The 25,709-nt window shown below is 46.6% G+C and overlaps 1 protein-coding gene across 1 annotated transcript in view; it reads left to right on the top strand.

The window, feature by feature from the left end:
• The window catches only part of SNX29 (sorting nexin 29), a 585,133-nt gene that overhangs the window by 209,802 nt on the left and 349,622 nt on the right, over positions 1–25,709 (top strand). The window contains exon 14 of the mRNA XM_025369629.1: positions 1,086–1,168. Within this exon, the coding sequence (XP_025225414.1) occupies positions 1,086–1,168 (83 nt within the window). The remainder of the gene's footprint in view (positions 1–1,085; positions 1,169–25,709) is intronic.

Raw genomic sequence — 25,709 nt, 5'->3', positions numbered from 1 at the left:
GAAAAAATACTCTAGCACATTTAAAGGCACTTAGGCTCAAGGCCTGAGGTGTAGGGGGTGGGGGCAGAAATAGAAAATGTGCAAGGGGCAGCTCCCTCTGGTAGAGCTGGTCAGACACCAAGTCTGAATCTCAAAGGAGATGGTGAAGAGTCCTTGTGGGCCTTGGGGGCAGGGAAACCTGGGTTCAGATCTTACTAGTGAGTTTTCCTGGTGACCTTGGTCAGAAACCTTACTTGTCTAACTCTTCTCCTGTAAAATATGGAGATTACTGCAGGCCACTGTGCATTTTTCTACTGAATGAAGCATCTTTCTGCTGAATGACGGATGGATGAATGAATGAATGGATGCATGCTTGGTTCAAAGAGACATATGTAAAGTCTAAATACTCAACAAATGGCAGATTTTCCCCCTTGGTCCTCATGTTCCGTTGTCAGCCAGTGTACCTGGGGAGTGAGTTCAGCAGGTGGGGTCCTGTCATACCCTGGGTTCTGTGTTCCTTAGTGTAATCTTACATGGGGGTGGGTGTGGACTTGATCCAACTGCTTCTCTTTATGCCTCAGCCTCCTTATCTGTAAAATGAGGGTTGTGTTAGTGCCTTGGAAGGATTCAAGGAGATTCTGTACAAACACTTGACATGACTCCTGACAAATAATAAGTGTTTAATACATGTCACAGTTGATAAAAATATTAAGAACATTCCCCAGGGTGAATGCACATTAGTCAGTACATGCTTCTGTAAATGGAGAGAAGACTAGAGTTCCTGACACTGAATAGGCACCTGATAGATGGGTAGCTTCAAACAGCCTAAGCACAGCCTGTGTCTGTGTTCTGGATTTGTGGACACTGGAACCAACTGGTGCTTACCTGTCTCATGAAAGAACAGTTCTTGAAGGTATTCTGCAAACATACCTGTGGTAACACAGCCTTCTCCCATGATGATCTCGAAACCATGAGAATAGATTAACATTTATAAGATGCAAATTGTGCTTTTCTTTGCACAGATTCACCACCCACCCCTGCCCCCTCCTGTGGGTCCACATTGTCACTTTTTAAATATATATATTTTAACATTCTTGTACTTGCAGAGAGAACGAGGTGCTCAAAGTCCAGCTGAAGAAATATGTAGGAGCTGTCCAGATGCTGAAAAGAGAAGGTCAAACAGCTGAAGGTGAGGGGGAGCCTGAGCCCCGGTTGGGAGGGGCCGGGCTTTTTCATTAACACCTGTACGTGGCATGCAATAGACACTCAACATGTGATGAGTGCATGTGTGGATGGATTAGAATAATGGTGCTGCTCAGGATTCCAGAAAATTAATCAGGTGGAAAACCTGATGTATATCCCTGCAACATGCATAACTAATATTATAAGACTCACTTGCTAGACTATTAGCAACAGTCTTATTGATTTGTGTACTTAGAGAATTTTATGTCCATAGTCTTGAGATAGTTGCATGGCAGTGAACCTTGTGATATGATGACGTCACAGCAGGCCACGGGTGCAAGCCACAGAAATCCAAGATGACAGAGAATCAGAGTGGTGGACTTAGGCTGATCAGGTTCCAATCCCAGCTGTGGTTAAGTTTCCTAATTTCGCTGCACTTCAGTTTTTTCATCTCTACAATGAGGTTGGTTGATAGCACCTGCCTCATGAGGCAATCCATGTAGACATCTTAGCATAATGTCTACCATGGAATAAATGCTGGATAAATTTTAGCTGTTATTATTGTTATTAATCAGAAATTCCAGTAGACAGAAGAACAATCATGAAGATCTCACCAAATGAGGTGGGGCCATGTGCTGCTTCTAAAATCTCCTAAACTATTTCTCAGGGCAGCTTGAAGAAAGGATCTTTAACTCTGGTTGATGTGTCTTGCAGCCCTCAGCCAAAAGACCACAGCAAAATTTCCTTAAAGACAAGCTCATAGAATGTGGACGTTTTAACGAATGCTGGGTGTTCCCCACATTCATATGTCTCTTTTTTTTTTTTTTTTTTTTTTTTTTGTGAGACAGAGTCTCACTCTGCCACCCAGGATGGAGTGCACTGGCACAATCTCGGCTCACTGCAACTTCCACCTCCCGGGTTCAAGTGATTCTCCTGCCTCAGCCTCCTGAGTAGCTGGGATTACAGGCAACTGCCACCATACCCAGCTAATTTGTGTATTTTTAGTAGAGATGGGGTTTCACTATGTTGGCCAGGCTGGTCTTGAACTCCTGACCTCAGGTGATCCACCCCCCTCGGCCTCCCAAAGTGCTGGGATTACAGGCGTGAGCCACTGCTCCCAGTCCATGTCTTCAGAGTCAACCAAACCTGCACTGAATTCATGCTCACCCATGACTGCCTGACCGCTTGGAATTATTTTCCCACATGTACCAGGACATCACACCAGTGTCCTGAGAGCATTGTGAGGATTTTCCAAAACAACGAATGCAGAGTTTCTAGTAAGGTACCCGGTATATAATAAATGGTTGTTATTTTTATAGGAGACAGGATTGGAATCTGGCTATGACTTATTTAGTAATTGCGTGAAGACGTGAATGTTTTTGAAGCTTGTATATTTCTTTTGGTTCCCATTTGATCAGGATCAGCTTATTGGTGATACTATTTGATAACATGCCTTGCTTCGTTCATATTTGGGTAGGTAACTGTGATCATTCTGGGGGTTATCAGTGCAGAATTAATTATCTTTCTCTGTGGGCTCATGCCCTTCTCATACAAATATTGCTATTATGGCCCTGAATTCATTTCATTATACAGAATTATTTATATGTTGGTCTCCCAAGTTTTTATATCTCATCTCTGTTTCCCCAGCAACTGGCTTTTTAGTCATTCACTACATTCATTACATGCTTTGAATGAATAGTATTTGTCTAGCCCTTTGCCCTTTCCAAGCAAGTTCAAATGTACTCTGATTTGACTCAGTAACCTTGTGATGAGCAGGTATTTTTCCATTATTTTAAAGTTTGTTATTAGGGGCTTAGGAGAGCTTAAGGGGCTGGTGCATGTGTCTGTGGTGGAAATGAGCTCAGGCATTTTTCTCCAAACCTCTGGTTCTTTGTATTATAAAATTCTTTTAACTTTATTGTGCAGAGGAATTGCTTGGGGAGCCCATTAAATATACCTCTTTCCAGGACCCTGCCTCTGGGAGTTATGCCAGTGGACTTAGGATGAGGCTCTAGATTTACACTTCTAGATATGTGACTCTAATGCAGGTGACCTGAGGACAGCGCCACCACCTTTTGTGAAATCTACACATTACTTACACAGAACTTGGATTCAATACAACAAGACTATTAAAGTCAGGTTAAAAAGAAGCACCACTGGGCTTGCTTTTGATTTGAAAACCTCAGCACTACACAATGCATTTCTAAGTCGGAAAATTTTGAGCGTGATTCTCCCCAAATGGGCATATGGAACCTACAATGGGCAGAATGGTTTTTCATAGTAGCTGAAGGTCCATTTCCCCAGGCCGATCCTGAGTGCCCTGAGCCACAGCTGGATATGAGCCATTTCAGGATGTAGTTGCGACAGCTCTTACATGAATTAGAGCGGAGATGGTTACATACATGTGGTGACTCCACCTAGCAGCAGTCTCTTACTCCTGCATTACTACATTCTTACGGAAAATGCCTCCAGGGTTTAAACAAAACAACTTAAAATGAACTTTTAGAATAGACATTGACAACCTTTAATTTTACAGATATCAAATTTCAGATTCCCACCCTCTTTTTTTTTTTTTTAAGAGGAGTGATCTAGTCCCTCCAAGAAAATCATTATTTAAGCAGCAAAATAAGGACTGGAATTTGGAATTTGGGTGGTGTCATTATCTATTGGAAAGTTTTTTTTTTCTCCCCCTCTAATGTGGTCCAGAAGTGAGGTTGGGTTATTTGCCTCTCAAGTGCTGTTTTTCCTTGGTGATGTCAGATTTGCCAAAAGCTGATACCTTTATTTGCTCTTTTGAGTCTCTCACCTTAGGGCAAATTCTTTGTGCTCTTCCTCCAGCGTTAGAACCGTGGTGCAAGGGCTGCCATATCTATCAGGAACTCACCTGGCAGTTCCACTTCATTGTAACTCTTACTGGTCGTTTGATCAGTTCTGTTGTTAATGGCATTGGACACCCTTTCTCCTCCCCAGGGAGCCAGTGTAGGGAAGTTTCCCTTATGAAAGCAGGAGATCCCTCTGAAAACTCATGCTTTCATTTTGGGCGTATTGCTGAAATTTGAAACAAGATGTTTGCAAGTTGGCTTCCTGCCTGCAGAGGCCCTTTGGCAGCTCACTGAGAGGTCTGGGGAGAGCAGGTGCATCACTTCAACTTTAGGGTTGTGTGGACAGACTGGCTCGTTAGGAGCAGGCTCACGTTAGCCAGGCACACAAACAGTGATGGACACCAGAACACCTGACTCAACACTGGTGAGACACGGAGCTGCTGGGTACACCAGAAGGCCTGTCCTCTCTCTCGCTGACTTACCTGGGAAGCTGGAGTCTCACCTGTTGGTACTCGGTAAGTCAGAAAGGAGGAAGTAGTTGGGTGGTTCAGGTGTTTAGTGGTGTTGGGCCTGATGGAAACGTGCCCAGCACAGGGAGCAGGAAAGGTCTCTGGACCTGGTCAAGCTCTCACTTGGAGAGTCAACTTCTGGCTCTTCACACGGCCTTTTTCCTTTAAACATATATGCATACATTAATTAATTCATTCATTCCCATCCTCGGTGGAAGAGAGCTTTTTCCTTTTCCAGCTCATGGTTTATCAGAGAGCCCTGAGGAGCGCCGGTTGTGCCGGATGTCGGTTGGCATTGAGGGAGCGAGGGCGGCTGTTACGTAAGATGCTTATATGTTTCTGTTCTTATCACATAACAAGTGGTCAGCAAATCATAACTTTTTTTTAACATGTAATTAATCATGGCTCTTTTCTTTTCCCCTGAAGTTCTCTATAAGAAATAGATGCAGGAATCAGACAAATGTGATCAAAATACCATTTTCATTACTGGCGGTTGATTGGAGACTCGGGTTTCACCTAGAACACTGATTGCCACATCTGGACCCAGGAATCTCCCCTGTGAGGTGCCAGTGGGTTTTCAGAATTACTTCTCAGTCATCAGGGCCCAAAGGGGAGAGAGTCCATTGGGGCGTTTCACTTTTTTTCTTTTTTTTTGAGACAGAGTCTCACTGTGTCGCCCAGGCTGGAGTGCGGTGGCCCGATCTCAGTTCGCTGCAACCTCCGCCTCTCAGGTTCAAGTGATTCTCCTGCCTTAGCCTCTGGAGTAGCTGGGATTACAGGCACATATCACTATGCCCGGCTAAGTTTTGTATTTTTAGTAGAGACCAGGTTTTGCCATGTTGGCCAAGGCTGGTCTTGCCTTCCTGACCTCAGGTGATCCGCCTGCCTCGGGCTCCCGAAGCGCTGGGATTACAGGTGTGATCCACCATGCCTGGCCTGACCCTGTCTCTTTAAAAAAAAAAAAAAAGAAATAGAGTCACTTGTTACTCATTTTTTTTCTGCATTTACGGAGAGCCTTGCACTTCTAGGTTGCAAAAAAGGAAAAACAACCCATGTTGGCCTTCTGCCATCCTGAACTTGACATAATAAATCTGTGTTGTCTTACACCACTAGGTTTGTGGTAATTTGTTATAGCAGCAATGGGAGACTAATACAGTTGAACGGAGCTGTTGATTTTGTCTTTGATGGATGTGGGCATCGTCTTCACTTCATCATCATCCTATGGAGATGGTGGTGGGAGGCTGATGGTTTGAAGATTAGGAATTTTTTTGGTCATAACTCCCTGGCTGGACAAACTTGGTGTCTCAGAGGAGAGCTCCAGCTTTTCATCTGTAGCCACACCTGGGTCGGGAAAACCTACCTTTTCCACCCCCTGCCCATGCATTGTCTGCCTTTCTGGCCAAAGGAAGCCCTTGCCCCATTTTTACGCTTATCCATCTGGGATTGCTGATGCCAGACCCGGTGACCAGCCCCCTCTAAATGTTGGAGGGGACGTCTCTGAAGTTGTGTGGCATGGCCCCGCTGTCAGGTGGGCTGGTGGTGTCATTCTTCGGGTGTGGTCAGTGGTTGCATGTTCAGCTGGGAGGCTGGTCGCTCTGATGTTCCCACAGCAGGAAAGTTCTTATGGAGGTGTTTGCTGCAAAACAGAACCATCTTAGGCGGTGGGCTTCTCCTGGACTCTTCCCAGGAGCGTTTGTCTGACATGAGAGCTTGCTCTGTGTACTGAAGAAGAGATCCTACTGCTAGGATTGGCCACACGCGACTCCAGAGAGACACGGGTCTGTCCGTGTCACATGGCTTGCGTGACTTCCCCATCCACGTGTGGGTAGTGAACATCTGTGTCCTCTGCACTTGCTCCAGTTTTCACTTGACAGCGTCCTCACTCACTGTCAGTCCTGTGATGTCACTGGTTTCATCCTTGGCACGGCACTTGACCTTACCTGGCCGCCTCTGGCTGGATCTCAGGGCTTTCATACACAATCAGCAAGAATTCTTGCTTTCCTGTTGGGCTGGGAGACTGGGGCTGCTGTAGTCCTCTTGTCTCCACGTGGAGCTTGGGAATGAGGCCATCGCACAGAAAGAGCAGCTGAGCTGAAAGGCAGAGAGAAAGCGAGCTCTGATCCTGTCTTTAGGGTCCCTGAATCCAGCTGTGCCTGCTGTGACAGTCCCACCCTGGACCTTTTGGTGATAGGAACAGTCATTCCACTAGCCTCCCCTGCTCCTGTTGTCAAGCTTGACTAGTTTTCTTTTTTTTTTTTTAATTTATTTATTATTATTATACTTTAAGTTGTAGGGTACATGTGCATAACGTGCAGGTTTGTTACATATGTATACTTGTGCCATGTTGGTCTACTGCACCCATCAACTCGTCGTTTACATCAGGTATAACTCCCAATGCAATCCCTACCCCCTTCCCCCTCCCCATGATAGGCCCCGGTGTGTGATGTTCCCCTTCCTGAGTCCAAGTGATCTCATTGTTCAGTTCCCACCTATGAGTGAGAACATGCGGTGTTTGGTTTTCTGTTCTTGTGATAGTTTGCTAAGAATGATGGTTTCCAGCTGCATCCATGTCCCTACAAAGGACGCAAACTCATCCTTTTTTATGGCTGCAAAGCTTGACTAGTTTTCTATAGCTCATGTGTTCTATGGCAAATTATTACCTCTTTCCTGGATACAGGCCTGTTCGTCCTTGTAAAGGGCGATTATTTCTGTGGAATTGTCTTTCCAAGTACAGTATCTGCTCCTGCACTGTAAGGCTTTTCCTGCTACCTCCCTTCTTACTGGATACTCTATTGTCATAACTGTTCCTGGCCACCGTAGCGTAGTCCTGTTCCATAGCAATGGATTTTAAAGCTGCGAACTCTCCTCAGCATCCCCATGTAATTAATCTGCAGTCAACCCAGGGAGAGAGGGAGAAGGAATAGACCATTGCTGGTGGCCATCAAAATAATCAGCAGCAAGGGCAGGAGACTGAGTGGGAGGAAGCTGACAGATGAGGGAGGCTTGGGAGCAGTTTAAAAAGTTTGTTCTCAGAAACAAAAGAAGTAAAAAATTGGGAAGTCATCAGCCTGTCTGGTGTGTCGTGTCTTTGCGGCTGTGTGGTGTGCTCAGCAATCCCTGCTCCACACCCATGTGTGCTTTGTGCTCTGGCTGGGGTGTCAGTTTCCCCGGGGTGAGTCCAGTGATCCCCGATTCCACACCCACGTGTGCTTTGTTCTCTAAGGTGTTAGTTTTCCGGGGGTGAGCCCGGCGATCCCTGCTCCACACCCACGTGTGATTCGTGCTCTCACTGGGGTGTCAGTTTCCCTGGGGTGAGCCCAGCGATCCCTGATTCCACACCCGCGTGTGCTTCGTGCTCTGGCTGGGGTGTCAGTTTCCCCGGCCTTCCAAAGAATGGGACAGGGCAGTTTAGAAGGCTGACAGGGCAGTTTAGAAGGCTGATTCAGTGAAGATGGAGAGTCGTGGGCTACATGATTCCTGGAGCCCACAGTGTTTCAGGGGAGCTTACAGGGTAACTTTTTATTCTTTTTTTCTTGAACCATTGCAGGCTTCAGGGCATCTCTACGTGCATGGCCTGCTGTTTCCACTCCCAGTGTGCACAGAAGCAAAGATGTCTTTGTTTGAGGCAGCCTTCTTTGGTTGCAAGGAATAGCAATCCACCAAAGCTGGCTCTGTGTGTGTGTGTCCCAAGTGGAGTAAACATGGAACCTCGTAAATCCCTTCACTCTGCTGTTTTCCGCTCATGGTTTTCCAGTCCTGACTTCTCGATGATGGCCTTCATTGCTTGTGATCTGGCTAAATGCCAACCTCATCTCCCACCATCCTGCCTCTTGCTGTTTCCACCCCAGCCACACTGGCCTTTAGGCCAATCCTCAAACATGCCAGGCTGGTTCCTGCCTTAGGCCCTTTGCACGTGCTGCCCTTAGGCAGGGACGCTCTTCCCTGGTCTCTGTATGGCTGGTTCCACCTTGCCATGCAGGTCTCCATTCAGATGCTACCTCCTCTTGACTGCCCTGTCTTACCTTGTGCCGCCTCCCTCATTCCATCTCCGTCTTTTCATCATAGCACTTACCAGGCCCTCGAAGTATCTTGGTCATTGATTTTCTTGCTTATTTCTTCCCAGTGTTCCCCCTTGCACCATACAGTCCACAAGAGCAGGGATCTTGGCATGTCTATTCCCCTGCTGTGTTGAAAGTGCCTGCACAGTGCTTGATCCATGATGCATGCTCTATAAATGTTTATAACATAAATGAATACAAATAAAATAGGAGCTGTTGGCTGCTGTTGGATCTCATGGCCTTTAGTTGATTTCAGATCCATTGCAGCTGTGGAGAGCCTAGTAGTGGACAAATTCATAGACCTTCCTTTTAGTGCCCCTCAAATAATGTGCGTCACCCCCGTGAAACTGCATCTTTCACTTGTGCCTCCAATTGGATTCTCCTGATCACGTGTGGTTTTTGCTTTTAGTGACCACAGCTAGCATGTGACCTTGACCCTGCCCTAGTTGCATCTTTCGGAGCTCTTGTGATGACAAGAGTCATAAAATCTGATTTAATCTGTCTTAAGCGAATAAAAGAGAAGTCCAGGAGTATCTGCCTTAAGGGATGGTTTGATCCAGGGGCTCAAACAATATCATCAGAAGTTTTTTCTTTCTTTCTTCAGTTTCTCAACTCTGTTACTTTTTTCATTGTTGGGAGTGATGTGCAGGTAAATGTCTAACAAATAGCTCTCTGGGAAAAAAAAAAAACAAAACCCAAAAAACCCTGGTTTAGAATGTTTGCAGATTTCCATGGTGTTGTAAATCCTCCTTCTATGTCTGATTTCAGACTGCCAACACGATGTCACTGTTTGCAGAGTTGGAAAGAGACGCACACAGTTAGCTCCCATGAGTCAGTACACGGGTGCTCCCATCCCTCACTGTGTGCTGGCCGCCTTCTCAGCCAGGTGTTCTCCTTGGACTGGCAAGAGGTTGCCAGCAGCTGTAGCTTTGGTCTTTCTAGCAGGCCCAGCAGGAGAGGAGCTTCTCTCACTGTCCCGTCTTTCCATCTCTCACCCCATAGAGCAGTGGTTCCTAGTATTGGCTTTTAATGGAGTCACCTGGGAAATCTAAAAACATCCTGATGCTTGGACCCACCCAGATCCAAAAGTTAGTAGTGGGAATGAGGATTTTTTTTAAACTTCCAAAATGATTCCAGTGTGCAGGTTGGAGTGCAGTGTTTGGAACCACTGCCTTGGAGGATATCCCTTTCCAATTAATGAAGTTCAGAGTCAGCAAATATGCTACAAATGTGCTGACACTCTCTGATTCTTGGCCAGTGGTTGATATAGTAAATTAGTCAAGGGTGCACTTTTCTTCTTGAATCCAGATTTAGCCTCAGAATTTGTCTCTTCAACTAGGCACCATTGAGTTAAGACCAGGGAGGCTAGGCCAAGAGTGGTTGCTCATGCCTGTAATCCCAGCATTTTGGGAGGCCAAGATGGGTGGATCACCTGAGGTCAGGAGTTCAAGACCAGCCTGACCGACATGGTGAAACCCCGTCTCTACTAAAAATGCAAAAATTAGCTGGGTGTGGTGGCACGTGCCTGTAATCCTAGTTACTCGGGAGGCTGAAGCAGGAGAATTGCTTGAACCTGGGAGGTGGAGGTTGCAGTGAGCCAAGATCACACCTCTTCACTCCAGCCTGGGTGAAAGAGTGAAACTCTGTCTAAAAAATAAAATAAAAAACAAAAACCAGGGAGGCTCGATGGAAGCTGTTCACCACCACTGTGTGAGTTAACCCAGTGCCTTTACTGTGCCCCAATCCCTGCTCCCACAAGAATCCACTGTGGGTAATTGTATTTTATCTCCGTTCCCGACCCTTCCTGTCCCACCGCCGTGTGCCCCCTCTCACTGCTCATCACGAAGCTGCTTTGCTGTTATGTTTGTCTCATGTGCCACCATCACAACCACTTTACGACCCCACTCTTGGCTCATCCAGTCTCCCCTCCTAGAAACGCCGCTTCCCTTGTGCTTGCTCAGGCCAGCCATTGCATTTATGGTAAGATCCAGCTCTTCTCCTATCACCTGAAAGAAATCTAATAACTTGCATCTTTCAATTTCCTAAACCCCTGTGGTGCTTGCTGTGAGCAGTAAGCAGAGTCTGGCATTTGCTTTTTGCTACTATGGGTTATTTTGTGGTCACGTCTTGTGTGTGTGCTCTGTCTACTCTGCTAGACCATGTGACCACATAGGGGGCAGGGACTGGGACTTAGAAACTTGCAGGTTTTTTCTTTTTTTATGAATCAAGTACACAACAGGTGCTTAATAAAAACTTGTTACCGGGGTCCATCCAAATGACTATCGGGAGTGATTTCACTCACAGAGATGTTGATGTAGATGGAAAGAGCATTCCCTGAGAAGGGAAACAAGTCTCGGGAAGCAACATTCCATACCACTTAAGAGCGGGGAGATGATTCTCATTCTCCTTTCCTCTAGAAGTGACCACACCGCTCTGCTCACGTTCCGTGGGTGAGGGCTAGTCATACAGCCCCACCTGGGTACAGAGGGGTCTGAGTACTCTTCTCTCTGGCTGGGCAGCTGCTTAGCACAAGAAATCTACCCCGTGGAAGTGGGGAGCGTTGAGTTGTGGCTGGCCGGCCAGCTCTGCTGTCCCTGCTGGAGCACTCAGAGGCATGTGGTCTCCATCTTCTCATTCATTTGTGTGGCCCTTCAGAAAGAGCTTACTTTGGGGTTTGTGCTGTTGGAGTCTCAGAAGGAATACCTGATAGGTTGTGAGGGTCTATGGTAGGAAGGGTGTCCAAGAATGTGCTAGCGACATGTCTGTCAGATACGCTGAGTCACTTGGCTGGGTGTGGTGGCTCACGCCTATAACCCCAGCACTTTGGGAGGCTGAATCATGATGATTGCTTGAGCCCAGGCGTTCAAGACCAGCCTGGGCAAGCGCCTTCAGTGAGCCATGATTGTGCCACTGCACTGTAGTTTGGATGACAGAGCAAGACCCCGTCTCTACAAACAATTAAAACAAAAATTAGCCAGGTGTGCTGGTGCATGCCTGTAGTTTCAGCTCTTTGGGAGGCTGAGGTGGGAGGATCGTTTGAGCCTGGAAGGTTGAGACTGCCCTGAGCCATGATCATGCTCCTGCACTCTAACTTGGGCAGTAGAGTGAGACCCTGTCTCAAAAAAAAAAAAAAAAAAAAAAAAAAGAAAGAAAAAGAAAGACTGAGTCACTTGTTACTCATTGATTTCTGCATTTATGGAGATCCTTGCAGTACTAGGTTGCATTTTGGAAATGTACTTAGCTTTGTTAGGGGGCTGTTAGAAGGTCTGTTCTGCACGGGTATGTTGTGGTATCATTTACATTGGAGGCACCAGTTGCGACGGAGAGACCATGTTGTAGCTGCCCCTTTCCGTAAGGTGCTTTTGGCTTCTTCTGAAAATCTTGGTTTACTAATGGGAAAAATAGGGCTTTAGATAAATTTGGTTGGTTGTTGACAAATGAGACAGGCAGGTATTCCCTGTGAAACTCACGGGTTGCAGGGGGTTAAAGTATAATGTCCTGACTCTGTGACGGTTTGGAGCCTGGAGAGATGATGGGCAGATTGTGGACTTAGCTGTGGGATTCCAAGTCTGGAAACAACAGAACCTGGAGTTGCTGTGGTGGGCAGGGTCGCATGCTGTACTGTTCTTATCTCCTCTGTTAGCAGCTGCTGGTCATTGGTGGTGAAGCTTCAGAGTTATGTTCTGATTCTTTTCTTTTCTTTCCTTTTTTTTTTTAAGATGGGGTCTCACTCTGTCACCCAGGCTGGAGTGCAGTGGGGTGATCTCAGCTCATTGTAACCTCTGCCTCCTGAGTTCAAGCGATTCTCCTACCTTAGCCTCCCAAGTAGCTGGGATTACAGGCGTGCGCCACCATGCCTGGCTGATTTTTGTATTTTTAGTAGGGACGGGGTTTTGCCATGTTGGCCAGGCTGGTCTCAAACTCCTGGCTTCAAGTGATCCGCCCACCTTGGCCTCCCAAAGTGCTGAGATTACAGGCATGAGCCACCGCACCTGGCTTTGAGTGTTTTAAGAGTTTGAGTGACCAGCTGCTGTCCTCTCACTCTCCAGCTCGAGACTCCTCATTTCTGTTTGGACCAGATCCTGGTGGGGCTCAACGGCTCCATAGCTGCGACCTGTAGGTGGCTGAAGGGATGCTCCTGGGCCACTGGTCGCGTGTCTGACTCCTCTGTAGTCTCATCAGGACCACTTAGGAGACATGGGACCAGCAGTGGCCCCAACTGTCTGCTGCTCAGCGCTCCTCGGTCAGTAGCATGAGTTGGACCTTGCCTACCTGCTGCTCTGCACTTAAGTCAGGTATTCCTTGTTTGTGTGTTGTCCTTAACAAGGTGGCATGACTTTAGGACGCTGGCCCTCTGTTGTTGTCGAGACTGAAGACTCGCTACGTAAGAGCCTGCCCATCTGACTGTGCGTGGCCGAGAAGGGTGGCAGGTGCTGGCGGAAAGTGTGTGGGCTGTGAAGATGAATTCGTTTGGGTCGAAGTCCTGGTTCAGTTTCTGTCTGTGTGCTCGTGGCACCTTCGACATTAGATACCTTTTGTCTAGTGAGTATCCATTCCCCCTTTCCTGGTAACCTGTTTTTTCTTTGGGAAACCCTCTGTCCAGCCCTCAATCCATGTGGTTTATGTGGGCCTGTCACCCCCCCCTACCTTGGCTACTTCCCGGGCACACTGGTTCAGGGTGTGCGTGTGTTTTGGTCAGAGCCAGTCACTGCTGTGACAGTGCTACTGGGGTCTTAGAGCAGGAGGCGCACACCTTTACTTGCTGGACTTGAACCGGAGAGACTGGGGCTGGGGCTCATTTTTCCACTCAAGGGACTCAGACGTTCCCATGAGTGGAAAGGGTCTTGCTGTGTTGCCCAGGCTGGAGTGCAGCTGCACAATCATAGCTCACTGTGACCTCCACCTCCTGGGCTCAAGCAATCCCTCCCGCCTCGGCCTCCCGAGGAGCTGGGAGCACTGATGTCCGCCATCACTCTCTGTGGGACTAAGAAGTCTTGCCTGAGCATGGAGTTGATGCAGAGGAAGGTAGAGTCAAGAGACTGAGAAAGTGAATCCAGCCAGGCCTGAAGCTCTCTGTCCCTCTGGACTGCTCCACCGCCGAGCTTCCACCATCTTTCTGCTCCCCCTTGGCTTGCCTTCTTTTTTCCAGCTGCATCCTTGCTTCAGGTTGTAGCCAAGGCGTCCTCACCTGCTGGCCATTCTCTCTCACGTGTTCCCTCCCTCCTTCCCTCCCTTTCTCCTCCTCTCATCTGTCTCCTCCCCTCCTCTCTCTCTCCTCTCTTGTTTCACTTTGTCGCGGTCTATTTTGTATTTGTTTTATGGGCAGAATCTCAAGTGGCCTTTACCTTTTCAGATACTAAGTTTATAAACAGGGGACCTCATAGTTGCTCTCCTCCCTGCTTGAAGTAACTGCCTTTTGGTCACTGTTTTACCTGCAACCCCTGTGCTGAGGAGTAATTGAGAGAATTAGCTGTAAAGTTCGCAACACATCCTTTGGTGCAGAGTGGGGCTTCCTAAGCTGTTGTTCCCACCACCTCCCTCCCTCTTTACACAGACTCCAAAACCCCCGGGGGGTTTGGGAAGTGAGGTTGTTTACTTTGTGCAAAGTACAAGGTCAGAGCACCATTTCATTCATTCAGCCAATATTGATTGAATACTCCTTGAGTACCAGACACAGTTCTGGGAATACTTCAGGCCCAAGGAGACCCCTCAGGTTTAGTGGGAGAGATGGACACTAAACATATAAACAAGCAGGTAATTTCGAATACATATTCTCATTCAGCTCAACCTTTTTCCACAAGGCCTTGTAACCATCTAGAGAAATCCCTGGTTGACACATAACAGAAGCTCTGTTCATTGGGTACCTGTAATGTGCTGGGCCCCAGGGTAGCTTTCCCTGCAGCTTTTTTCCGTCTAACAGCTCTGTGAGGATGGGGTTGTTGCCTGCGTTTTACAAATGTGAGAAACCAAGGCTCTGAGAGGTGGGTGTGCTGAACCTCACTGTATTAGTCAGGGTTCTCCAGAAATGTGGACCAGTTGTGTGTGTGTGTGTGTAGACAGATTGAGATTGATATTTTAAGGAATTGACCCATGTGATGGTGGCATCTGTCAACTCTGGAATCTGCAGGGTGGGCCTCCAGGCTGGAGACCCAGGGAAAAACTGATGTTGCAACTCAAGTCCAAAGGCTGTCTTGGGGCAGAATTCATACTTCCTTATGAAACCTCCATTTTGTTTGTTTGTTTTTCTGAAAGCCTTCAGCTGATTGGATGAGGCCCACTCTCATGATGGAAGATAATCTGCTTTACTGATTAAGCTGTTAATCTCATTTAAACAATACTTTTGCAATGACATTTAGTCTGGTGTTGGATGAAATATCTGGGTACCGTGACCTAGCCACATTGGCACATGAAATTAACCTAGAAAGTAGCAGAGCCAAGATTCCTACCCAGAGCTTTCTGTTAAATCCATGCTTTTCCCAGCGCTTCTGGAGTTGATTCTGTCAGACGTGTTCTCCGGCTAGGGTATGTTGCCTCTCCTGGGGCTCGGTGGTGGCGTGTGACGAGCTAGCCCAGAGACGCCTGTGTATGTGGGGCAGCCTCTGTTGGACGGACTAGCATCCACCATGTACTTTGTCCTGAGAAAAAATGCAACTTGTTCGCCTTTCCCCCTGGAGACTGAAATCTGATTGTGTACCATGAGTCACATGGGGAGCCGGGTCAGCGTGGGAGGGACGTGGAAGTGGACATCACGGTTGGTGGAAGGCAGAACCATTGGCTTCTCAGGAGCAGGGCTGTGTGTAGACTGGACCTGCTCTTTGTCTGCGAAGGCTGCTTCCTCTGGCAGAGAGAAGCCATTGCCTGGAGGAGGAGCCTGGGGAAGCGTTCCTAGAACTGGAGGGGGAAAGGCAGGCGCAGAACTTCCAGTTGGAGGAACCTGGGTCCAATCCCAGCCCTGTCTTTTACCAGCCCTGCGCTCCTGGAATAAGTTGCCATCTCGGAGCTTCAGTATTTCTATTTGAGGAGTAAAGATAACATATATTTTATATATGTTTGTAGGCCATTTGTATATCTTCTTTTGAAACAATGTCTGTTCTTGTTTGCTTACTTTTTAATGAGATTATTCATTTTTTTCATGACTGATGTGTTTGAGTTCCTTGTAGATTCTGGATATCAACCCCTGGTCGGATGTGTACTTTGCAAATACTTTCTTGAGTGGAGAAAGAAAACATGGTAGTGTACACCATACTATACTACTCAGTCACAAAGGGCTGGGCGCTGTGGCTCATGCCGGTCATCCCAGCACTGGCCAATATAGTGAAACCCCATCTCTACTAAAAATACAAAAAATTAGCTGGGCGTTGTGGCATGCACCTGTAATTCCAGCTACTCGGGAGGCTGAGGCAGGAGAATAGCTTGAATCCAGGAGGTGAAGGCTGCAGTGAGCCAAGATCGTGCCATGCACTTCAGCCTGGGCAACAGAGTGAGACTGTCTCAAAAAAAAAAGACTACTCGGCCATAAAGAGTGGAGTACTGTCTTTTGCAGCCACTTGGATGGAACTGGAGGCCATCATCCTAAGTGAAGTAACTCTGGAACAGAAAAATAGCACATCCTCTAACTTATAAGTGGGAGCCAAGCTGTGGGCACACAGGGGCATATAGAGAAACATAAGGGACATTAGAGACTCTGACGGGGAGGGGAGTCGAGGGATGAAAAACTGCCTGTTGGGTCCAGTGTACACATTGTTTGAGTGACAGGTGCACTGAGAACCCAGACTTTGCCGCTACACAGTTCACTTGTCACCAAAAGCCGTTTATACCCCTGAAGCTATTGAAATAAAGAAAAAAATTAAAAACAACATTGACTTTATAGAATTATTTGCAGTTTAAAAATGATGACACACGCAAAGTGGCAGGCAGTGGTTGATGTTGTGGATTGGAAATGCATTTAGGAGAGTGTCCAGGCTGTGGAAGGTCACAGCACATTAGCAGACACCTGTAAATTAGTTTCTCCAAGTGGATGAATAATTAAGATGAGAATTATAGAGCAAACCTTTTCAAAAGCTTTGCAATCCATTATCCTGACAAAACAGTATTTGTGTCATTAGCCAGTTTCCCGACCTTTAAATAAAACCCTGAACAGGCAGCCCCAGTACCCAGCTATGTGGCCACCCCAAATTGCAAGGTGGGCTGGGAAACGTGGGGCTTATTTGGCAGATAAGGAAGGAGCGACGACGAATACTGGGTAGGCAGCCAGGAGTCCCTGCTTCTTCTGGTGGCCTTGGAGGATGAGGCTGATGGAGTCAGGGATGGAGGGTGCTAAAGTCCCCTGAAGCCACCCCTTTGTGCCCCACTCCGGGGAAAACATCATCAAATTTTGGGTCGCAGCTGCAAGAGGATCCAGTCCCAGGTTCTAGAAGAGTGGCCCTCGTCTCTCTGGCGACCTCCATAAGGGGTAACGTTTTATTTGTTCAACCTGATTTCTTCCCTGGCAGGAGGCTTTCTCCTCCCAAATCACTGCAAACAGAATTGCCTCGAAATATCAAGTATCGATTCATGATTGTTGTTCATTTCATTTTTATTGTTTGGCAGGAAACAAAGACCCAGAAACACAACAGGAGCAGTTGGAGTGCCTCAGCACCCTCCTCGGAGGCGGAGGCCAGACGTGTATTCATTGTTGTCGTCATTAACTTTTTGGGGCTGTCTCAGCATTGTGTTTATGGGTGTACTTTGTCAATCAGCTTTTGTTTTGAACTCCTCTCCGTCCTGCGAGCTGACCGGTGGCTTGTTTTGTGAAAAGCCGCTTTGATTTTGAAAACTGCTCTAAGTTTCTCAGTGCAGCTTTTGTAAGGAAACTGGTCATTTTGTTTTGCTCGAGTGGGTAGTGATGCCGTGGACCTTGGTTGAGAGTGGCTTGCCTGAATATTTTCTTTTTCTCCGGCTGAATGGAAGAATCGACACCCTGTACAGAGAGAGAGCCTCTCTCCTGGTCTGGGCTTAATTCACTGGTTTATGGATTCACTTGCATTCTTTGCATTTCCGTAGAAATAGACTCCCTCCTTGTCCTCTCTGTGGTGTGCCTTCTGTGTACTCTGCAGTCTCCCTGATGCCTGGCACACCACATTCACCTCCAGAAACCCCTGCTCCAGGAACCCCTGCATGATTTCCCAGCCATCATTTTTCCTAGTTGGTCACTCCCAGGTCTGTTGCTGCCTATTTTATACTTTAAAATTTTAATCTATTTCTTTGGTGACAGATTCAAGAAACATTAGCCAGGATATAAGCTCATGAGAGTAGAGACTGACTTGATGTTGATACTGTTATGCACCTAGCTTCCAAAACAGTGCCTGGTGCCTGTAGACATTTGATGAATGAATGAGTGAGTGAATGCATGAATGAGTTTGCTGAGTGCCTAATAATACTAGCTAACATGGATTAAGCACCACTGCTGGGCCCTGTGCTAACCGCTTCATGGCAACTGTCCTTTGAGGTAGGTACTATTATCCCCATTTACACGGGAAAACTGAAGCTTAGAAAGGTCAGAGACTGGCTGGGCACGGCGGTTTACACCTGTAATCCCAGCACTTTGAGAGGCTGAGGTAGGAGGAGGTTTGCTTAAGGCCGGGAGTTTGAGACGCCATCTCTACATTAAAAAAAAAAAAAAAAAAAATTCAGAGTGTGTATAGTGGAGTTAGACTGTCTGGGCTAAAGTCCCCTCCATGCACGCTATGTAAGTATTAGATTGTTACCATCAAGCGCATTGCTCCAGGTGCACAGCTGGGGAGTGGCAGGGCCTGGATCTCTGATGTCCTGATACGGAAGTGAGTAATACTCGATATCTGCCCACCTGGAGCTCATAGACTCGGGTGACTGGGTAGGCACAGGAACCTGGGCTCCAGAGGGGGCTGCCTGGTGTTTCCAGTTCAAGATCTCTGCCAGGCAGCCAAGCCAGGGGGCGGAACAGGCAGGCAGGTGGACCTTGGGTCCTATGATGCCCAAGTTGGGTGTACTTAACCAGAGTCGCTGGGAGGCATTTGAGGTATGTGCTGTGCCCAGAATTCCTCAGCTTGCCAAGCGCCCCCTTACCCTCTCTTTCCGATTCTGTCCTCGTAATCTCACTGTTTAGGGGATTGAATTCCTCCAAAAACACCCCCTTTCCTGCAGGTGGAACCAATTAAGCCAAGCAAGGCTCTACCTTTAATTACTGTTGCCCTCATTTGCATCTGACTGCCCTCTTTATAGTGCTATTAGCAGAGTGCAGGGGTCCTCCTGCTGGCCCATCAGGAGTGGTGCATGCACAGTTGCGGGGCCTTTCTTCAGTGGTCTTTGCTGCCTTCTGAGCAAAATGAAGGATTTGGAGTAGACAGCAAGCAGGCAGACACCCTGGGCCAGAAGCAGCCTGCGGAGGTCATCATGGCTTGCCTTACATTGTTGTTCAACAATAAGGTTGTTGAAAAACAATTTGTGTTTTCTTTCTCCTTATTAAAAACCCCAAATTATATTTATTGTAGAAAATTAAAGAAGATAGACACAAGAGAAAAAGGAGAAAATAAAATAGCATTTATGAACCCTAAAGCACTGTGAATATTTTGGAATATATTTTTCCAGGTAGGTACGGCACTTGGCCACAGTCTTGGGAGAAGCATTCTCTGCCTGAAGGGCTTCGTGACCCCTCCCCTGACCCTTTACTTGACCCATGGACTTTTTATGGGCTCAGAAGAAATCTGATGGCACAAAAAGCAATAAATCATTGGTAGGGAGTTCGGGAAAAATCAGATGATGGTACAATGTGAGTGTACATAACATCAAGCACCTGTCAGCAGCCAGCCACACGTGTGTCCAAGATGACAAGAAGTCGGGTTTGATGGGCATGCAAGCTGGCCACTGTCTTGTCTCCTCCTTCATGTCTTCCTATGGAAGGCGAGACAGCATTCATTATGTAGCCTGTACTGGGAAGCCTTATAGCATGAAGACTTAGACCGTGGGTGTTGACCCAGAAAGTTCTAGCTCTGTCCTTTTGCTAGCAGTGTGATATTGGCCACATTGCCTGCCCATGTGCCCTCCCGGCCTCACCTACCCCTGCATCTCATTTTGGATCATTTCTAGTGCTGAGTCTTCAAGTTTACTCGTCTTCTCTTCTGCAGTTTGCTCACGACCTTTCATGAGGCCACCCTAGCTGCAAGGGATGCTGGGAAACATAGTGTCTTTGTTTTCCACCTAGGTGGCCAAGCACCTGGTAAAAATTACTGATTTTCTTGCTAAAGAAGAAAAGAATGGGTATTAGGGGACACCTGCTGAGTTTCTTTTGTTTTTGTTTTGAGACAGGCTCTCACTCCATTGCCCAGGCTGGAGTGCAGTGGTGTGATCATGGCTTACCTCAGCCTTGACTTCCCGGGCTCAGGTGATTCTCCCATCTCAGCGTCTGTAGTAGCTGGGAGTATAGCATGCCTGGATAATTTTTTGTATTTTTTTTGTAGAGACAAGGTCTCATGATGTTGCCCATGCTGGTCTTGAACTCCTGGGCTTGAGCAATCCTCCTGCCTTGGCCTCCCAAAGTTCTGGAATTATAGGTGTGAGTCACCATGCCCAGGCCCAACACCTGCTGTTTCTGCCACAGTTGTTTGTTAGCAGCTACTGTGCTTTTGATGAGCCATCTGGGAGGAGGTTCTGGCTTTGCTAGAGATACAGTGATGGTGTCAGTTCAGTGGAGACATGTGAAATATGGTCTCTACTTGATACTTTGAAACCTACAGGTGGTAGTATGTCTAACACCTGTAGACAGGTAGTACAGTAGTGTATTTACCACCTGTAGTATGTCTGCCATCCATAGGTGAGGCAGTGACTCATGCCTGTTTGGGTGAAACAGAGGTGATCCTTCTCTTAATGTTTCAGCAGTAAGGTGGCCAGCTGCTTTTAGTCCCCTGCTTATTTTCCCTGTAAATCTAGGGTGCTCTTGGAGCATGAAGGATTGGATTTACCATGGGCATATGTGCTATTTATCTGCTATTGATCAATGCCAAGTGAATTTCATTCAACTGGAATTCAGACCTAGGTCTAAATCTTGGCTTCATGCTCAATTGTCATGTCATTTGGGGATGGCATAAACTCAGCCCCATCCTCCACCTGTAAAACGTGGATGGTAACTGCCCAGCTTACTGAACAGTGGATCCAGGCTTGTGAGTGTAAGTTTTAAACTACTCTTACTGTATAATTCTGGTCCTCACTTGGGAGAGAATAAATTTTTTCTTGGTTTCCCATGACTTGTTATCACTTTTCCCACCTTTTGGGGACAATTTTTAGATGGAGAGTTCCAATTATGATAGTTGACATCCAATTAAATATGAATTATGGAAGGCTCTATTATTTGCAATGATAAAAAAATTGTTGGGATATATTACAGAGAATTGATTTCAGTGAAAGTAGACACCGGAGCTTGTACTTCATACGTTGGTTTTTTACATAATTAGTACTTTATTAGAATTTTAAAAATGAGGCCGGGCGTGGTGGCTCACGCCTGTAATCCCAGCACTTTAGGAGGCCAAGGCGGGCAGATCACGAGGTCAGGAGATTGAGACCATCCTGGCTAACACGGTGAAAACCCGTCTCTACTAAAAATACAAAAAATTAGCTGGGGATGGTTGCAGGTGCCTGTAGTCTCAGCCACTTGGGAGGCTGAGGCAGGAGAATGGCCTGAACCCAGGAGGCGGAGCTTACAGTGAGCCGAGATCACGCCACTGCACTCCAGCCTGGGCAACAGAGCGAGACTCCGCCTCAAAAAAAAAAAGAAAAAAGAATTTTAAAAATGAGAAATGTATGCCCTTTATAACAAGTCTAGCAACGCAGAAGTATGTAAAGAAGTTAATCTCTCCCAATGCTACCCTTTTTAGATCACCAGAGGTAATCACACAAATCTGTACTCCACAAACAAATGTATATTTGTTCTATTTCTTTTCCAAAAATGGAATTACAGTCTATATCAGGAGTTGGGAAACCACGGCCCGTGGGTATGCCACCTTTATAAATAAGGTTTTATTGGATCATGGCCATATTCATTCATTATTTCCATCTCTGCTTTTGAGCTACAACACAAGAGTTGACTAGTTCTTGCAGAGACCTGTGGCCTGCAAACCCCAAAATATTTACCATCTGGCCCGTTGAAGAAAATGGGTGCTGATCCTTGGTCGACCTTGTCTTTTTCAGGTAAGAGTGTATCACTGAACACTCAGGAATTTTCCTCCTGATCAACAGATGTATAGCTAAATCATTAATATCTGCATATTAGAGTCTATCGTGTGGCTATGCTATAATTTTTCAAATCATTTCCTCATAGATGGAATTTAGGTTGTTTCCAGGTTTTTGCTACTACAAAGAGGATTGTAGTAAGCTGTGTCCTTATGTACTGGGGCCTTTTGGCAGGAAAGAGGTACAGAAGTGCGGTTGTTGATTCAAAGTGTGGGTGCAGCGTCCATCATTCGGTTTGAAAACAACATGTGATATCGTCAGGTGTCATCTCTGATCTACATCCTCATTTTTTTTTTTTTGATCTAACATATTTTGTAAAAGTAGTTTTCAGTCCTTTTTGACTGTGGCTCACGGTAAGAAATACTCTTTTAAGCATACACATATGTGTATATAGTCATTGAGACACAACCTTCTGGGAACACTATTTAACCTTTATTACGTGCAGAACGTTCTCATGTGTTATATCCTGTTCTACTCTGTTTTAACAAACATCAATTGTGACTTACTGATTATTTTCACTGCCTTGCTAATGAGATACAACCTGTAGTGTGAAGGCTGTTGTTGTGTAGACATTGGTAATATTCTGGAATGCCATGATGTACTTGTTTGATGTTCTCTTCTGTTTGTGAAGGCCATTCTTCCCTTTTTGTCTTCCTTATTGAATGTATAAACACGTTTTTTCTTATTGAAAATTCCTGCGTATTTTAACACATAATGTCTTTCTAATTGCAAAGTGATACCCAGACCAGTTTCCTTTGGAAATGGGGGTTGTCCTTTGGTTTTCATGTTTCACTGAAAAGAGTGGATTGGGGGCTTTTCTACCACCATGCAGTATAGACACACCTCTTGGCCAGGCCACCTCATAGGTGATTTGTCCTCTCTTGGGTCTGGCTCAGGCTCTCCTACATTGATCCTGATACCGCTCACTCCACAGCCCCCCAGCACACATGCATGCACACACATGCGCGCACACATACACCCCACCACTACCTGTCCTGGCCTCAACTGTCTCTGTGTCCCTGACTGAGTGTTTGGCTTTGTGGGCTTTGGCCCAGACCAGCCTTGGAAACTGATTCTGCTATTACTCCAGAGTCTCTTGAGGCCTGCAGCCTTATTTTAGTAAGAAGAACCCCCACCCCACTGCCATCCCACTGTGAGTTGAAGGTAACAAGAATGTGTGTTATTTCACAGAACTAAGAAGCTTGGGGTGCAGGTGTGGCTGGATCCAGGTGCTCAAACAGTTTAGCAGGAAGATGCATCACTTTGTGTGTTGGTTCTGCTTCCAGTGTAGGCTTGGTTCATTTTCAGGCAGGTTTTCTTTGCTGGAGGGAGGGAGGGAGAGCAACATGTTTACAGGCACAGAAGCCCTGGGAGGTTAGGGGCCTGCATAGAACCTACGGTGGCAGGAGGAAGAGGTGAGAGATGAACTACAGAGACCTGCTGTGAGGCTGGGATTTTATCCTCAGGCTAGGGGGACATGATGAAAAATCAAAAGACTGAAGTGATCTGAGCCAATTTGCATGTTTCTTCCCCTCGTGCTGACCTGCCCTGTGTATTGTGTTGTTTCTGTGCACATCAGAAACTGGATTCTGCTTTTAAAGGGATGGTTACTTTTAGGCACCTAAAATATTTTTCTTTTCTTTTCTTTTTTTTTTTTAAATTTCTGACATTGTTTGAATTTAATGATTCATATTACGAATTATTCATGAAAATGATCTTTTAAGCTTCTTATAATAGCTGAAATTATCCATCATTAGATGCTGACAGTTCCTGTGATGGGTGTAATTATAAAAACATATTCTTAGGCTGGCTATATTCTGCAGTGTTAAAATTACGCAAATGAGCAAGGGATAAGAATAGCAGCTGAGTAGGATGGTCAGGTTTTATGGGAGAAGGGGGGTTGTAGCGCTGCACATTTTCTAAAAATGAATAAATATGTGCTGTACACATTAAGTACGTCTTTATTACAGTCTGCCTCGATGCTCACCCTCTCTTCATTGGCAGGGGAGCAAATTAATTTTAGCGCCCTGAATTGTTTGTAGTTCTTGCCCATATATGAATCGTATGATGAAGTTTTTTTTTTTTTTTCTTCATTCCACTCAGCATTTTCTGCGAGGCACACGTAGTAATCTCTGGTACTTCTGAAGAATGGCAAACTTGGCGCTGATACGCAGCAGGCTGAGTGGGGAGGGGAGAAATAGGAGGGTGGGGGCAGAAAGCTGGGGGTCACTGTGTAGGTCATTGAGCTTGGGAAATCAGGCCCTCATCTTGTTCCTGTCCAAAGGATGACCAGATGGGCCAGGTGTGGTGGCTTAGGCCCGTAATCCCAGCACTTAGGGAGGCTGAGGTGGGTGGATTACCTCAGGTCAGGAGTTTGAGACCAGCCTGGCCAGCATGGTAAAACCCAATCTCTACTAAAAATACAAAATTAGCTGGGCATGGTGGCAGCCATCTGTAATTGAAGCTACTTGGGAGGCTGAGGCAGGAGAATCACTTGAACGCGGGAGGCGGAGGTTGCAGTGAGCCAAGATGGCGCCACTGCATTCCAGCCTGGGCGACAGAGCAAGACTGTCTCAAAAATGAATAAACAAAAAAAGGATGACCGGATGGGATATTCATGTTTTAAGACCTGTACATGGACTCATTGAATCGTCACATAATCCTACATAGGTAGGTGGTATTATGATCTTCATTCTGCAAATGCAGAAACACAGAGAGCTTAAGCCACTTGCCCAAGGTCCCAGAGCAAATTAGGAAACAGAAACAAGCCTGGTAAATTTACATTGATTGCTGACAGGGGTGGGGGGATGAGGGTGGGTTGGAGGGGGTTGTGTACTGGTTGAAATGGTTCATCTGCCCATTGAAACGTTCTCAAACAAGCGGGCTTGAAGTTGATGTCAGCCCATCCTCTAAGCCTCTCCTTTCCTTGTTACCTCTTCCACAGTGGACGCGCATTATTTTCATCAGGGAAAAAGACCACTTGATACAACCACCAGCTTGTGTGTTTAAGTCAAAGGGACCTTCAACTGGGGCAGCTTCCCACTGGGCTTCTAGTGCAGCCAGGAAGAAGAGTGGGGCTGGCTATTTCATATCTGGGTGAAGCTTCACAGTTTGCAGAGTGCTGTCTTTTTTCTTTGAGACAGAGTCTCACTCTGTCACTCGGGCTGGAGTGTAATGGCGCCATCTTGGCTGCCTGCAAATTCTGCCTCCCGGGTTCAAGTGATTCTTCTGCCTGAGCCTCCTGAGTAGCTGGGGCTACAGGCACCCACCAGCATGCCTGGCTAATTTTGTATTTTTAGTAGAGATGAGGTTTTGCTGTGCTGGCCAGTCTGGTCTCAAACTCCCGACCTCAGGTGATCCGCCCACCTCAGCCTCCCAAAGTGCTAGGATTATAGGCGTGAGCCACCTCGCCTAGCCTGCAGAGTGCTGTTTTCTTTTGGATCCTTTGACAGCCCTTTGAGGCCACAGGTGTAGATATTATTCTCACTTTAAAAGTGGCTAAGCTGAGGCTCAGTGCAGGGCTCTGCACCTGGCAAGTGGCGGAGTGGGAAACTGAGTTAGGTCTTTGGATTCTAAATTTGGGACTCTGGCTCTTGCCTCCTTTTGACACTATTAATCTGAAGGGCCTTTCCTTAGTGTGAGTTGTGGTTATGAGTAGGGTTTCTGGAGTCAGACCATGTAAGGGTGAACGCCAGTGCTACCACTCAGCAGCTCTGTGATTCTGGGCAGGTTACATACCCTCCCTGGACCTCAGTTTATTATGTGTAAAATCAAGATTATACTAGTATTAGGCTGGGCATAGTGGCTCACCCCTGTAATCCCAGAACTTTGGGAGGCTGAGGCTGGAGGATCACCTGAGGCCAGGAGTTCGAGACAAACGTGGCCAACATGGCAAAACCCTGTCTCTACTAAAAATACAA

Source organism: Theropithecus gelada, chromosome 20 (genome assembly GCF_003255815.1).
Source record: "Theropithecus gelada isolate Dixy chromosome 20, Tgel_1.0, whole genome shotgun sequence".
Classification (NCBI taxonomy): domain Eukaryota; kingdom Metazoa; phylum Chordata; class Mammalia; order Primates; family Cercopithecidae; genus Theropithecus; species Theropithecus gelada.
This window is presented reverse-complemented; position numbering and strand designations above follow the sequence as displayed.